General features: G+C 36.4%; 1 protein-coding gene across 1 annotated transcript; it reads right to left on the reverse strand.

The window, feature by feature from the left end:
• Positions 1-4,342: 4,342 nt before the first annotated feature.
• Positions 4,343-8,181, reverse strand: LOC18440990 ((3S,6E)-nerolidol synthase 1). Its single transcript, XM_020671517.2, has 7 exons — positions 7,728-8,181; positions 6,948-7,209; positions 6,482-6,854; positions 6,188-6,406; positions 5,957-6,095; positions 5,315-5,563; positions 4,343-4,794 (listed from the first exon to the last, which is right to left on the reverse strand). The coding sequence occupies exons 1-7, from the start codon at positions 7,944-7,946 to the stop codon at positions 4,489-4,491; spliced, it is 1,767 nt and encodes a 588-aa protein (XP_020527176.1). The 5' UTR covers positions 7,947-8,181; the 3' UTR covers positions 4,343-4,488.
• Positions 8,182-15,945: the final 7,764 nt, after the last annotated feature.

The raw sequence follows: 15,945 nt of genomic DNA on the forward strand, positions 1-15,945 counted from the left end.
TATATTAAAATATAAAGTACAACCTATGATCGTCAATTACTAATCATAGAAAAAACAAATTACTTATAGACTTATCTTAAATCAATTGTATGTAGATCAGTTGTAATTATTTAATTGTTGCATGCTTATAGACTATTTATTGATAAGATCATAAACCGTAATTACAGTCTAATATAATTTACTTATAGATTATTACAGTCAATGGTCTTATCAATAATTTACAGGGTATAATCTTATCAATAAATAGTCTATATGTAAATTATAACAAATCAGAAATAGTCTTCATGATGAATGAGGAACATATAGCGATGTAAGTCTAAATTCAAAGTTGATAAGATCAATCTAATTATAATTATAAACAATTATAATTTGTTAAATAGTCTAAATTAGTTGGTACGTAGTCTAAGTATAAGACCGCAATAATTATCTAATATAATTAGTTGATAAGATCAATCTAAGATAATTCCATAAATTACAAGTTGAAATTAGTAAAGTTGTTCTAATTTACAAATTAGTAAATTTTGTATTTTACAAGCTGATCTCTAAGTAAATTAAATCTTAATTACACATGTGCATCATAACTTATGGTCTACAATAAGAGATCATAAAGACATTTCAATTTGAGACGAAACTCTAAGATACAGATACTTCCATGGCATTTGCATACCTCTCCATTGCATATTTATGTATGCCTCTCCACTATATATTGAAGGAGTGTTGTATTAGATTTCTTATGACTCTTTTTAATTCTTCATCAGTTAAGAATATGGGGTTTTAATAGACAGAGCATAAGTGAAACCTCATCATATGTTGATATATTGAGGTAAAATCCTTAAAGATATACATGTCGAAGCCTTATATTCCTTAAAGTCTAAGAAAGATATAACTTGGGCAATATTTGGACCTGGCTTAGCCCATATCGATATCCATTGTTGGTTAAGATATGCTTTGATTGACACCCCGTAATTTCATATTTTGGAATTGGGCCTGGACTCTTAGGGACCCATGTTTGAGGCATTATAACGTTCACCCTGAAGTTTCATATCGATCGTAGTTGAATTAAGCCATCATCCACATACCACGGCAGTTAGAGCCTTAAAAGTTTTATGTTATTTGTGTAACAGCCAGGTTGACACCTGGTCATCAAAATTGGGATTTCTCTCTCGGTATAAAGAATTATCTCATGGGACCTAGGAAATTGGATTCTTGACTCGATGTTTTATCACCTTTAAAAACTACAACATTGATTGATTCATACATTGAAAGTGGTTGCATCGGCAATTCCCTAGTTTTGCAGATGCAATTTTCGGCAGAAACATGGTAACTTGAACGTACCATATCTCTCTCATATATGATCCATTTTAAATGAGTTTTAGACCATTGTGTTCGTCACTGAACCCTCTTTCATCTCTCCTAGTTTTTATAATCAAAGAATTCGTCATCATAAAGTGATTGAAGATATATGAAGAAGTATCAAACCGCGGTGCAGAAGCTTAACTGCCAGGCAATAGAAGATAAAGTAACAAATTCCTGATTTTTCTCTTGCAATATCTCAGTTGAATATGGAATTAGTATGCTTAAAATTTGAATGCCTTTGAAGATGAGTATTGACTTGAAAGAGTGATTATCATTGGGAGATGCCTATACGAACATGTTAACTCATCTTAATCCATGAAATTAAACAGCAAGATCATCATCAAATGAAGATCAGCGTGAAATGATAAAGATGAAGGCATTCAACGTGAAAAGATGCAGGCACTTAGCATAAGAAGATAAAGATCATGAAGATGTAGATCAATATGAACATGAAGATGAAGGATGCAAATTAAAAGATCACATCTTCGTGATTCTCAGTTGAAGATTGGTGATTTTCTAATGATTAAATCTATATAAACCTATCTCTCGATTAGAGAGGGATTCGCATATTTTTAGTGTACACAAATTTGTGGTTTGTACACTTTCAGTAGAGTGCACTTCAATGAGAGTGAGATTGAGAGAGACATACTGTAAAACACATAGCATGAAAGAGACAGTTCCTGTCAATGATTGTTCTATCAGTGTGACCAATACATAGAGAGAGAAGTTCATTTTTGCATGATCCACTTGAAGCCCATTCTCGAAGAACGATCAGACTTGAGGATTAGTAACCTTGTGTTTAAACTCAGGTATGTGGACTAATATGCCCCTTAATATTATTTCTCCTCTTTTTATATATTTTTATACTTTTTTTCCTGGAAACGTAGGTATACGTTTCAAGACCTGAAACAAGGGTCTTCAGCCTATTTTTCTTTTCTTTGGTTAATGTAAATTGTAATAGAGCATTAAACTTCTAAAACTGTTTCGTTCCCATTATATGATGTAAAACATGTGTTTATATGATACGGAATGCATAGGCGAATTTGGCCCCGAATGTTTTTTCCCATGGTTATTCATTTGGAGTCATATGCTTTTTTAAATATTTTAATTGATTAATTCAACACAACATTTTCAAAGCGTCCATGCGGATGTATATATTATTGGATATATAAATTTTATAATGATATTTTATTTTATCCCTGTCCTACTACATGTAAATCTCTAAAAAATTAATCTGATTTTCTTCACTTATGCTCAAACTTGCACTTCATGTGATTGGCCATGTACACATACAAACTATAAACCATCTGCTGTATTTGTATAATAATGTAGAAACATAAAAAAAAGAAGAAAAGAAACATTCCTAAATAACTAGAAAAAAATTTAGCACAAAAACAAAAGCCATTTATTATCTCGTATAAATTTATTCCTATACGTGCGAAGCACGTGCACCCGCTAGTGCATCCTATTCTGTTGTATCTAACAGACGTAGAATCATTCTTCATGATTTAATTTTTTTGTTAAGAAAGGAAATTTAACTTCTATACTTTTGTAGGAGCACTAGCATCTTTGTGATTCTTGTGGACCCTATTTACAATAATTTTTTCCTTGGGTGGTTCTAGCATGGGGCGTAACTGGCAAGGTATTATTGTGCTTGATGGACATTACAAAGCTTAGTAATTCAGCTTTGTCCTCAATATTTATTAATGTCCGGAATGTTTTTACTTGGATTTCTTTTAATTAGTTTTATTTTGTTTTTTATTTTTTATTGGATTTCTTCCCTTTTGGAGAAAACGATTAAAAATTGCACTATGATAATCAAATAGCGATACAAAGTTTAACCATAAAATTTCGTAAAAATTACAATAAAAATCATAAAGCATTTACAGAAAAATAGCCTTCTAACTCTATTCGAAAGAAGTATGAATGAGCCCAAGGCATAGGTAATCAAGGTGGTCGATGCCACAATATGACGTCTTGAGTTTTATTTCAATCATGAGCAGGAGAATATTATCCCGCTGAGTAACCCAAAAATAAAAAAATAAGAGACAAAGCAGTGGGAGTGTATCTAGATTATAGTTAGCAAATCGCTGATTTAATCGTGATGTTTTCAAAAAATAGGTGTTTTTTTGAAAAACGATTTAATCTGCGACTTTTTCAACAGATTGGTAAAAATACGTGATCTTTTCAGGAAGAAGTTTAAAACGCGACTTTATCAAAATTTGAAAAAAATGTTTCAAAAACCTTTTATATTAATATACTCTGATTTTTTTTTGGAAAGTTCAATATCTTTTTCCTGTTTTATGAGATTTCTATTTCTATTTTTATTTCTATTCTCCCGAAACTTTCTTTGGTTTTTTGCTATGGATATGGTGTGTATTTTTTTGGGTCGTTATGGGTAGACCATAGTTTGCAAGTATGGGGGTAGAATATTTCTTTCTAGAAAGATGAAAATTGAATTCACCTACCTAATACTTCTCTTGACGAATAGAATAGATAACCAACTTATGATATAGAGATATACCCAATACTTCTCTTGACGATAGAGTGAAAGCATTACTCCTTACTACTATTAATTTTTCTATACTGAGTGATATATATATATTTAGAGTTTCAAAGTTTTTAATATTTTAAATATATCCGATCTTTTTACTCCGATTTTTTGAGCGTAGTCCGATATATTCGCGATCTTTTTGCATGAAGTTTTTTTGCCGATCTATATTTTTTAGCCAATTTGTTTATTCGACCTTTTAAAATAAAAATGATTAGTTTTCGATTTCATGATGAGCCGATTTATTGATAATCTCTTACTTTATACCATCCAAATAGAATTTACCCATCTTTGAGGAAATATATCTTTAAAAAATATCACTCTTCTAAAAATGGACCCATAAAGATTTCACGCCTTTGGAAAAGGCTCATGATACCCAACATGTATGCCAGGGAGTTTAAACCCAATATGTGTAGTCATCAATACAAATGGTAATTATGACGAAGTACTTTTTAATTTATGAGAAAATGAGGTTGGGTAATAATGCTTAAGAGGGTGGATGTCACAATATAACGTCTCACCCTCCATTCCCACCCACTAAAATAAAATAAAATAAAAATTAAAAAAATAAACACAGGTTTTCATTTAGGTTTACAAGATTGAAGCGAGAGGGAAATGGGATCCAGGAGTAATGACTTAATGTGATCCTTCACGGTCGAATCCTCTTGAGTTTGGTAAACCACTTGGGCCATTCTAGAGATGTTCAACACTGAGATGGTGAAGGAATGTGGAAAGGGGTTTTGTTTGAGACTCTCATGGATTAGTCTCTTCCACATTGTTATAATGAGATTTGTAGTGTGTTCTCGAGCACTCTCTTCTGATTCATCTTCATGTTCCTTCATGTATGATTCTATGTAAGAGGCATCATCCCCTCTCTCTCTTTCCTCCTGTCATATTTTATAACCAGTTGTTCGTGTTATATAAGGGATAATTGTCGAACCACAAATATACTCTCAATAATTTAAGGTTGAAAATGGTTTGATAGGGCTGCAGCTCTATTAAAATAAGTAAAGCCTCACCTCATAACTCATCAAAATTTGTAATTCAAGTATTGAAAAATCTTTACAGCAAACATCTCAGCTTGAACATTATGTTGTGAAAAATGTTAGGATTCAAGTTCTAAAATAATATATATTGTAACAAATTCTCTAGTCTGTCCATTTCACCCTAAAAATAAGTGTTCGTAAATCGGCCAGATTTATGCCATTTTTTAATTTTCAAATTTTATTGTCGGTGTCAGAAATTTATTTTAGAGACATCATGGATATTTCTGCTGCGGAAACTAGTTTCTGGACAGTCTCATTGGCTCATTTTGCTTTTCAAATATATATATATATATAGAGAGAGATTAAAATTAAATTAAATTTAATTTGGGTATGTGTCTCGAGCTGTCGATGTGGTGCATACCATTGAAGTAGACAAGTCATCCCAAAGCCGAAGAATGGTTGCTGGGCAGCGAATGAATTGAGGGCCATTGCTTATGAGTTGAGCAGTCTCCCTTGTTACTTTGTGCCCCATCAGGAAATACATGTGAATCAAGGCAACATGCACACCTGTACTCGTCACTGCATTTTTCAAGTACTCCTTTGCTCTTGGCACTTGCCCAGATCGGAACCATTTTGCTTCAACTAAATAGGCTTCGCATAATGAGGTCCACTGCAATAACAATACAAAATTTCCAATTTAGCTGTGGAGAAAAATTATATACTTTGTCACACAATTCTATAGATAGGGATGCTAATGGGCTGGATGTTCTCGCCCCACTCTTAAAAACTAAGGCTTGGGCAACAAAATGTGGCCTGAGGACCAGGCCAACCAGGGCCACAATAGGGGTGGCCTGGTTCAGCCCAATTCAACTCTCTTTTATCTTTATTTTTGTTATTTATTTATTTTTTTTCATATTTTGTCCAGCCTGGCACAAACAGGGCTCGAGCTGGGTCATGGCATAGGTTTGGGCCTCTTTGACCTGGCCTGGCCCAGCCTTATCGAGACCAGTGCTAGACTAGGGCTGCCCTATCTTTAGAAGAAGATGAAGATGATGATTTTTACCGCTTGTCTTAAGTAGTCTGTGATATCGAATCCATGTTTCTTGTGTATCTTTCGAGCAATATCTCGTGTGACATCATGTAAAGCTAAATAGCAGACCTTCATGTACTTGGGTAAACCATGGATTTCGCTTAAATCCCACCTGAAAAATTATTATTGTCACTAGATTAGAAATTCGGTGATGGTTAGGGCATTAAATTTTCATCTGTGTTTTTGCATTAAATCTACCCATACCTTGTAATTGCTTGGGTAAAGAGTTCTAGTTCATCCATGGATCCGTACACGTCGTAGATATCGTCTATCAGGTAGATGAAGGAAATGGCTTTGGTCATATCAACTCTGCACTCTGAATACTGAGGCTCAGGGACGATTGCAACAGGCCACATAAACCAGTGGTGTATTTGATCTCTAGCAAATGCAAGCTCCTTTGCCATATCCAACTCCCGCCACCACCTAAAGAAAGATAAGACACTCCTGAGGAAATGCCCTTAATATCGCAAGAGAGAAGAATTTTGTGATGACACTTACCTTGAAACCTCTTTCAGCTCTCCCTTATACAAGGATTGCACCATATTGAAGTCTCTTTGGGCGAACTCCAATAAATCTTGGTTCCTCTGAGGATCTTCTTTGTAAACCTCAATGTAATGCCTGGTCTCTAACCTAGGGGTTCGGAAGTGTAATGGAAGCTTGAGGGCATGCCTCACTATTTTTGCGATATTAGGTTCTACGCGGTGCATTGATGTGCTGAGATGCTCGACACAGAATCCTAGAGCTTCATCCATGATATCTTCCCCTTCTATTCGAAGGTGTGAAGCTTCATAGAGGTTCAACATACCAATAACATCTTCGCTCAAACTGGGTTTGAAATTCCCATTTCCATCCTTGAATTTGTTAAATACATCTGCAAAATAAACAGGGGGTGTTAATTAGAGAAATTACTTAAACCATAAATCAGCAGCAAATATCAAAAAATGTATATTAAAGTTTCACTCACTCGATGACACATTATATCCATGTTGTCTAAGGAGTCGAAATTTTAGAGAAGCAACCAAGAGATTGTCATTAGAACCATGTGCAGAAAAACCTCTGTAAATGCCACCAAGGGCCGTTTCAATTTCCATCTCAAAGTGGTAGGCGATGCCAAGCCGTTGGATGTGGTCAATTAGGGCCATAATTTTAACCTCATCACTGATGCCACTTATCACCTTCTTCAATTTTCTCTTCAAATCTCTAAAACTTGTGGCCTTTAGGTCTACCTGTGAGGGATCATGAGGAGTTACAACGAAATTTAACAGAACACATTTAAAAGAGTGGCTTATAATTCATCTACAAGTGAATTGCAAATAGAATAAATTTATTATTTTTTTGTCTTTTTAATGTAAAGTATCAATTATTTTTAAAAAAAATATACAAAAAGACCATTCTTTTAATACAAAAAAATCACTATCATTCCGTCTGGAGATTTAAAATCAAGTGGATGTGTGTGTCATTAACTAGACTAAAAGTTCAAAAAATAAGTTACTAATGCCTAAAGCAATATTAAAAACACAGTATACAAACCCTTTTTTAGTGGCAAAATTAACCGTAACTTAAACGACCTGAAAAATCATGGCAATCTACTTTGCCCTCCAATTGTCCTCTCTCTAACATACAAACGCACAAATATAGACATTCTTAAAGCCCCAACATGCCACATTCAACACCACATTAGCATGTACATGACAAGTTTGAAAATTGAAACTTATGATCTGCCGGCCAAGTTAACTATCCTTACCATCTGATTATTTACGGACGACAATGCTAACGGAAGCTGACGATCAGAAAAATTACAATAGAATTCTTTCTTGCTCTCGTGTGATATCTCCATAGAGCATATGGGACCATGTTTATTCATTGAACTATTAAAATTCGAGGCTTTACCCCCCGAGCGTGTGGTAAAGCTCTTTTGGCATCCAACTAGTGATGATGAGATGGTTAAGGATAGAGCAGCCATGTTTATAAAGAAAGTGGGGCTGGGACTTTGAGAGAGAGAGAGAGAGAGGGAGATTTTAGGCTGTAACTTGATTGGGGTTAATCTTAGCTATGAATGTAGGAAAGAAACTAAGGGAGAGTGAGTTGCGCGGAAACTTATCGGGACCGGACTATGTATTTATAACAACAGAGGGTAAGGAAACATGAGAGAGAGAGAGTAAGAGTAATTGAATATCGCAATGGAAATCACGTTGGCCGGTTGTTGTGTAGGCACCCATACCCTAATCACCGTTGTAGTTTTTGCGGTTTCCATTGCACCGTGTGAGCTTCGTGGTGAAAGGGCCCACGTGTTCACTGATATTTGTTGACGTGACTCAATTAGGACCATAGACGCTTTATAGTAAAGACCAGCCCAAGGCTGCTGGGACCCTTTTGCCCTCGTCTTTCTGCCTTTGAAATGGATGGACAAATAAATATTTCACTTTGTACATGCTGCCTTCTTTTTAGTGTTTATCTCCCATTTATATCTCACTTATAAATGGATGGACTTCGAATATTAAATCTATATATCTCACTTCATACATGCTGCCTATACTTACTAACTTTTGCATTAAGATAAAGAAAGAGACCACACCTCTGCCACACATTTTAAGATTCTTTGTTCAATAATTGAGGATTGTCGTACTATAATGGGTGTTGAATGTAATTTGCATTACGTGTAATTTTCAAAAGTGAGAGAGAGAGAGGGAGATTTTAGGCTGTAACTTGCTTGGGGTTAATCTTAGCTATGAATGTAGGAGAGAAACTAAGGGAGAGCGAGTTGCGCTGATACTTATCGGGACCGGACTATGTATTTATAACAACAGAGGGTAAGGAAACATGATAAAGAGAGAGAGTAAGAGTAATTGAATATCGCAATGGAAATCACGTTGGCCGGTTGTTGTGTAGGCACCCATACCCTAATCACCGTTGTAGTTTTTGCGGTTTCCATTGCACCGTGTGAGCTTCGTGGTGAAAGGGCCCACGTGTTCACTGATATTTGTTGACGTGACTCAACTAGGACCATAGACGCTTTATAGTAAGGACCAGCCCAAGGCTACTGGGACCCTTTTGCCCTCGTCTTTGTGCCTTTGAAATGGATGGACAAATAAATATTTCACTTTGTACATGCTGCCTTCTTTTTAGTGTTTATCTCCCATTTATATCTCACTTATAAATGGATGGACTTCGAAAATTAAATCTATATATCTCACTTCATACATGCTGCCTATACTTACTAACTTCTGCAGTAAGATAAAGAAAGAGACCACACCGCTACCACACATTTTAAGATTCTTTGTTCAATAATCGAGGATTATTGTACTATAATGGGTGTTGAATGTAATTTGCATTACGTGTAATTTTCAAAAGAGAGAGAGAGAGAGGAGATTTTAGGCTGTAACTTGCTTGGGGTTAATCTTAGCTATGAATGTAGGAGAGAAACTAAGGGAGAGTGAGTTGCGCTGATACTTATCGGGACCGGACTATGTATTTATAAGAACAGAGGGTAAGGAAACATGAGAAAGAGAGAGAGTAAGAGTAATTGAATATCGCAATGGAAATCACGTTGGCCAGTTGTTGTGTAGGCACCCATACCCTAATCACCGTTGTAGTTTTTGCAGTTTCCATTGCACCGTGTGAGCTTCGTGGTGAAAGGGCCCACGTGTTTACTGATATTTGTTGACGTGACTCAATTAGGACCATAGATGCTTTATAGTAAGGACCAGCCCTAGGCTGCTGGGACCCTTTTGCCCTCGTCTTCGTGCCTTTGAAATGGATGGACAAATAAATATTTCACTTTGTACATGCTGCCTTCTTTTTATTGTTTTTCTCCCATTTATATCTCACTTATAAATGGATGGACTTCGAAAATTAAATCTATATATCTCACTTCATACATGCTGCCTATACTTACTAACTTCTGCGGTAAGATAAAGAAAGAGACCACACCTCTGCCACACATTTTAAGATTCTTTGTTCAATAATTGAGGATTTTCGTACTATAATGGGTGTTGAATGTAATTTGCTTTACGTGTAATTTTCAAAAGAGAGAGAGAGAGAGGGAGATTTTAGGCTGTAACTTGCTTGGGGTTAATCTTAGCTATGAATGTAGGAGAGAAACTAAGGGAGAGTGGGTTGCGCTGATACTTATCGGGACCGGACTATGTATTTTTAACAACAGAGGGTAAGGAAACATGAGAAAGAGAGAGAGTAAGAGTAATTGAATATCGCAATGGAAATCACGTTGGCCGGTTGTTGTGTAGGCACCCATACCCTAATCACCGTTGTAGTTTTTGCGGTTTCCATTGCACCGTGTGAGCTTTGTGGTGAAAGGGCCCACGTGTTCACTGATATTTGTTGACGTGACTCAATTAGGACCATAGACGCTTTATAGTAAGGACCAGCCCAAGGCTGTTGGGACCCTTTTGCCCTCGTCTTTGTGCCTTTGAAATGGATGGACAAATAAATATTTCACTTTGTACATGCTGCCTTCTTTTTAGTGTTTATCATCCATTTATATATCACTTATAAATGGATGGACTTCGAAAATTAAATCTATATATCTCACTTCATACATGCTGCCTATACTTACTAACTTCTGCAGTAAGATAAAGAAAGAGACCACACCTCTGCCACACATTTTAAGAGTCTTTGTTAAATAGTTGAGGATTGTCGTACTATAATGGGTGTTGAATGTAATTTGCATTACGTGTAATTTTCAAAAGATCCTTATTCTTGCGGGAGTGTCCATTTATTCCCTCGGGCAAAATCCAATTTAGGAGTTACTTTAGGGCGCCAACTTTTGGGGATGTAACCTCTTCAACTCAGACTAAACTTATTGAAAAAAATTGCAAATAGCTGTCTTTATGCCCATAAAAAAGTGATGGCTCCATACTGTAAAGAGGTAGTCCAATTTTTGGAGGGTGGGATCTAAGGGTTAACAAACTCAAAATTGAATTTTCTTTTATAGAGAATATTCTTCTAGTGACTCGTACGTGATTCTCAAAATTTCATATTGAAAAGTCCCTAGTAGATCTTATGACCGAGGGAGTAGAAGTACAATATATGCTCTCGAAGGAGTATAGTACGTGCACTCTTTGTAATTAACTATTGTTTTTTGTTTGGCTCCTCCTTCTCATGCAGTATTCATTACGGAAAAAGTTTATTTAAGGATGCAACCTTATAATATAGAACTACGGATGCACCTAAAAAATCCATCGGAAAAGGTAATTTCAATGTTGAAAAACCCTTTGATTGATCATCTTGACATCGAGATGTATGACCATGAAAAATAAAAGATTTGAAGTCTCAGAAATAGTGCATTTTTCAAGATCACTTGTTACAATATGCACTATTTTTAAGACTTGAAATTTTTTTCGTTCTTTATATCCATATATCTTGAGGTCGAGGTGATCAATTAGATACTTTTCCAACTTCGGAATACTCTTTTCTATTGGATTTTTGAGGTGCACGTTACTTCTGTAGTTTAAAGTTGAAACCTTATACAAACGTTTTGCATTATAGATATGGTTTTTTTACCCAAAAAGATTAATTAATTATCTCAAAACACTTGAAGCAAAAGAATTAGGACATTGTGGAGTAAGGGTATCAAGTGCACAAAATTGTTGAGCAGATTAAGGAAATACTCCATGAGAGAGAATAGCATAACAGAACCCTTAACTTTTATCCCACCTCCTAGTTTTTCGCTCTTTGTGGTATTGTGGTTACTACCATGGGGATAGGTTTTCACTTAGCAAATTGTGTGGCCTTGACTCCTAGCCAGCCTGCTAAGGGTCAATCTCAGCCTAGTTAGTGTTGTTTATAGTGCAAATCGGGACGATCTCTAGATGAAATTTGACCAGATCTCTGGATGACATTTTCCTAGGTCTAGGTTTCTTCTTAGGTCTTACGATCACAAAGTTTTCTCTGAGCACACAAACTAATAAGGTCTAAAAAGTGTAGCCTAAAATGACCTGAAATGACCTTTTTGTAAGTTGAGAATGGTCTAGAATGGGTAACATACAATAACCAAAAGATTTCCCAGCTTGGACTGCCGTTTTGATAGTCTAAGGCTTGGGTGACATTGGTAGTGTCGACCAGACCAAAATGGTTCAGGTTCATTGAACCTGGCCAAAAATGATTTGGGAGAAGTTGCCATGCAGAAACTGCCAATTTTGGGGCAGTCGGGTCTAAGCGACACACTACCAGTGTTGCCCAACCAAATCTGCCCAAAATCGCTAGATTCCAGTTTTGAGGGATCTACGAGCTCTTGTGATGCTGCATGACAAATTTTGCGTCAAAACGAGGTGTTTTGCTATTTTTAATGATTTTGTAAGTGGCAAAGAAGTAGACACCCTTTGGCTGTCCTTTAAGGGGCAGGTGAGTGGCAAAGATAATGCAAATATTTTTAAAGTCCATCATGACGTTTCGTGGCTAGCGAACACACCAATTATCCCTCAAAGACATTGTGCTCCCCTCTCACCCACCTAGGGCATTTTCATCCTAGGGTTTTCAGTGTGAAATGTCGATGAATTACACAAGCTAGAAACTCGAGTTGGATTTTCTGGCCATGCGACTTAACTTCATGGGTTTTCACAATTTTAAATTCTTAAACTTGGCATTTTCTTTTATTCCTTTAGGGTTTCCTAAATTCTTCTATAGTTTTAGGACAAGGTTTGCCTGGTCAATTCTGAAGAGAGAGATGAGGCAGCAATGTGGTAATCATCATATAAGGGTGTCCAACCTCTTTCGTTTTTAAAAGTCTTTTTAAAAATTTTGAAAACAAGGGGGGAATTTTGAAATGGATGCCGTAGCTGTAGACAGGTCATGATTTTAACAAAGAAATTAAAGGTTTTGAAAACACAAGACATATAGTGAATCACTTCAAAAAGAGAAAGATATTTTGAAATTTTTTTTTTAGTTAGCAGTTTTAGCTCCTGCAACTATAGAGCCCTCTAAGCATTTTAACATCCTGCAGCAATGGATAGATACACCTGACCTTTTACGTCATACAGGGCTAGACGGATACACCCTATCTTTTATGTCACACGGGATTAGATATTTTTTGAATACGCCCGACCTTTAATGTCGTACGAGATTAGATCTTTTCCTGTCTCGGCTCTTTTACATTGCACGAGTTTGACGCTTTATGAATTGTGATTTTGGTCGGCAGTTTAAACTCGTGCCACAAGGGAGTATCTAAAAAGTTTCAAAAATTAATTAAATGTTTGAAAATAGCCTTTTTTTTTTTTGGGGTATTATAGCGTTTGCCACTGTTACGGGGAAAAGTTTTATTTTTTATTTTTTGCTCCACTGCCCTAGTTATGGGGTGTTTTATTTGTTAATATTTTATGTGCAATTGATTTACTGAGGTAGAGAGGGACATTTTATTTGCACCAACTTTTCAGACTGAATTTTGAAACACTCAGCCCCCATAGTTATAGGATTTTTGTCTCAAAATTCCAGTTAATGTACCGTCATACACACACACGGTGATGAGTTTACCTCCTTTTGCCTTAGGGGATCTAGCAGAGAGAGAGAGTGCTCCCGAACTAGCCAATGTCGTCATTCTACCCATATTCGATATGTGGTAGTTCACAATTATGCTCATTAACCATCTAGTTTCAAGCCTTCATAACAGGCATAAGAAGTTGGCTTCATGAGCGAGGTCAGATCGACTAATAGTTTAACCTCTTGTAGTGATGGAGGAAGTTCTTTCTAGAAAGGGAAATTTTTTAAGAAAATTGATAATTTTAACAATAAATTTGAAAAGCATTTTCAAAGAGGGACGGGCCTTGTAGTTTTTGCCACTCATGGCCCCTTTGGTAGTCATTTTATTTATTTATTTATTATTCATTTATTTAAAGATGATGAAAAAGATTTCCTTGTGAGATCATGAGGGCTCAACAAACTTGATGTTTTCTTTGGCCTTGAGCTCCCATCTTGTGTTTCGCATAACTAGGAGGAGTTCTTTGAGTTCTTACCAAGCTTCCTTCATAGAGAGGTCTCAATTTTCTTCCTGGGGTGATTTGAAGTTTCTCGGGTCTCCAATTCATGTCACCTTCCCATATCTTCCCAAGTTGGTCCTGTTGGGAACCTGTAGGGATTAGGCAGAGTGTCAATTCTCAGGGCCTGGTTATGCACTATTTTTGTAACTTGCAAGAACTTCTTTTGTGCTTGAGTTGGACAAGTGCCTCCTTTCTGGAGGATTTTGTTTTACCTGTGACGCCCTTTTCGGGTTTTCACCATGACTTTATTTTCGGTCTCCCATTTTTTTTTTTATAACCTGTGTTGCCTATTCAAGTTTTCACCACGTCTTTTTTCTTTTTGTGCTCGTTATGAGTAGAATTTTCTGAGATGCATTCCATTAATGAGGTAGTTGAGTTTATACGCATCATGATTTCTTATTATATAGGAATTGCCTGCATGCACTCGGGTTACCACGAATGGCCCCTCCCAATTAGGTTTGAATTTTCCTAATGGGTGTGGATTTGCAGGAGTGTAGAAGATCTTCATGAGTACCATGTCTCCTTCTCTGAATTGTCGAGGAATAACTTTTGTTTGGTATGTCCTCTCGATTCTACGATGTTAAGCTACGCTATTGTGTGTTGCTTGTAATCGTCTTTCATCCAGAGTATCAAGGGCAGCGACTCGTGCTTCGATCTTTTGTTCCTCATCAAAATATTTATGAATGAGCACTTGGAGAGACGATATCTCGACTTCAATGGGTAGCACAACCTCCATACCATACACTAACGATTATGGGATCATGCCAGTAGGATTCTTCTCATTTGTTCGATAGGCCCATAACGCGTAATTTAATTTTTCATGCCAATCTTTGCCACCTTCTATCATTTTATCTATAGTTCTAAAAAGTCCTTTGTTTGTGGCCCCTGCTTGTCCATTTCCTTGAGGGTAGTAGGGTGTGGAGAATTTCTGCATTATCCGAAAATTTTTACACATCATAATGACTCTTTCATTGTCAGTAATGATTGATTGATTTTCAAAGTTGATTTCATTGTCAATAATGATTGATTCTGGAACGCCAAATCTGAATACAATGTTATTTTTTTATGAGATGGGCAACATGCTGACATTCAATTTTGACAAATGATGCGGCCTCTACCCATTTTGCAAAGTTTTTTGTAGTCGTTAGTCTATAACGGTGGCCATTCGAGGCTTTTGGTGAAATTTCGATAATATCAAGACCCCACATTGCAAAAGGCCGTATGAGTGGTGTTAAGTGGTACTGACAGTGCATGGATGAGGTCTCCATAAAGCTGACATTTGGGACTCATCTTAACGAATTTCCAACAATATTCGACCATGACGGTCCAATAATAGCCACGACACCTGATTTTATGGGCTAAGGCTACTGCCCCAGAACGAACTCCTACATTGTGTTATTATGTTAATAATTGGTTGATTTCTGGATGGTCTAGGCACTGCAAGATGATGTCATCCAATGATTTCTTGAATAAAAGGTCATATATTGCTAGGAAACCCATAAAAAACCTTTGGAAGGCTTCCTTATCCTTTTTGGTGGTTCGGTCGAGGTATGGCCCATCTTTCAATAAGGACAACACATTGTGAAACCATGGTTTTTCTTTGACTAGTGCATATGAAGCCACAAAAGACACTTCCTCACCATTCTCATTTTCTTGCTCTATTTCTTTTTCTATCCTTGGTGGGGAAGGGTCATGCTTGTGCCTGATATGAAATGGCAGCATGGTGACTTCTAAAGGAATGTCGACCATTGAAGCAAGGGTTGCAAAGGTGTCGGCGAACCGATTGTTTTCCCTAGTTACATGTTGGAAGGTGATCTGCTTAAAATATTTTGTCATCTTTCCCACCTTTTCTTGATAGGGTTTTAATTTTTCTTCTTTGACCTTCAAAATCCCTTGAACTTAATTTATGACGAGCAAGGTGTCACCAATGACTCGTATTTATTGGATTTTCATACTCGAGCCCAACTATCACGG

This window comes from Amborella trichopoda, chromosome 2, assembly GCF_054954075.1.
Source record: "Amborella trichopoda isolate Santa Cruz 75 chromosome 2, AtrichopodaSantaCruz75HAP2 v2.0, whole genome shotgun sequence".
Taxonomy (NCBI): Eukaryota; Viridiplantae; Streptophyta; class Magnoliopsida; order Amborellales; family Amborellaceae; genus Amborella; species Amborella trichopoda.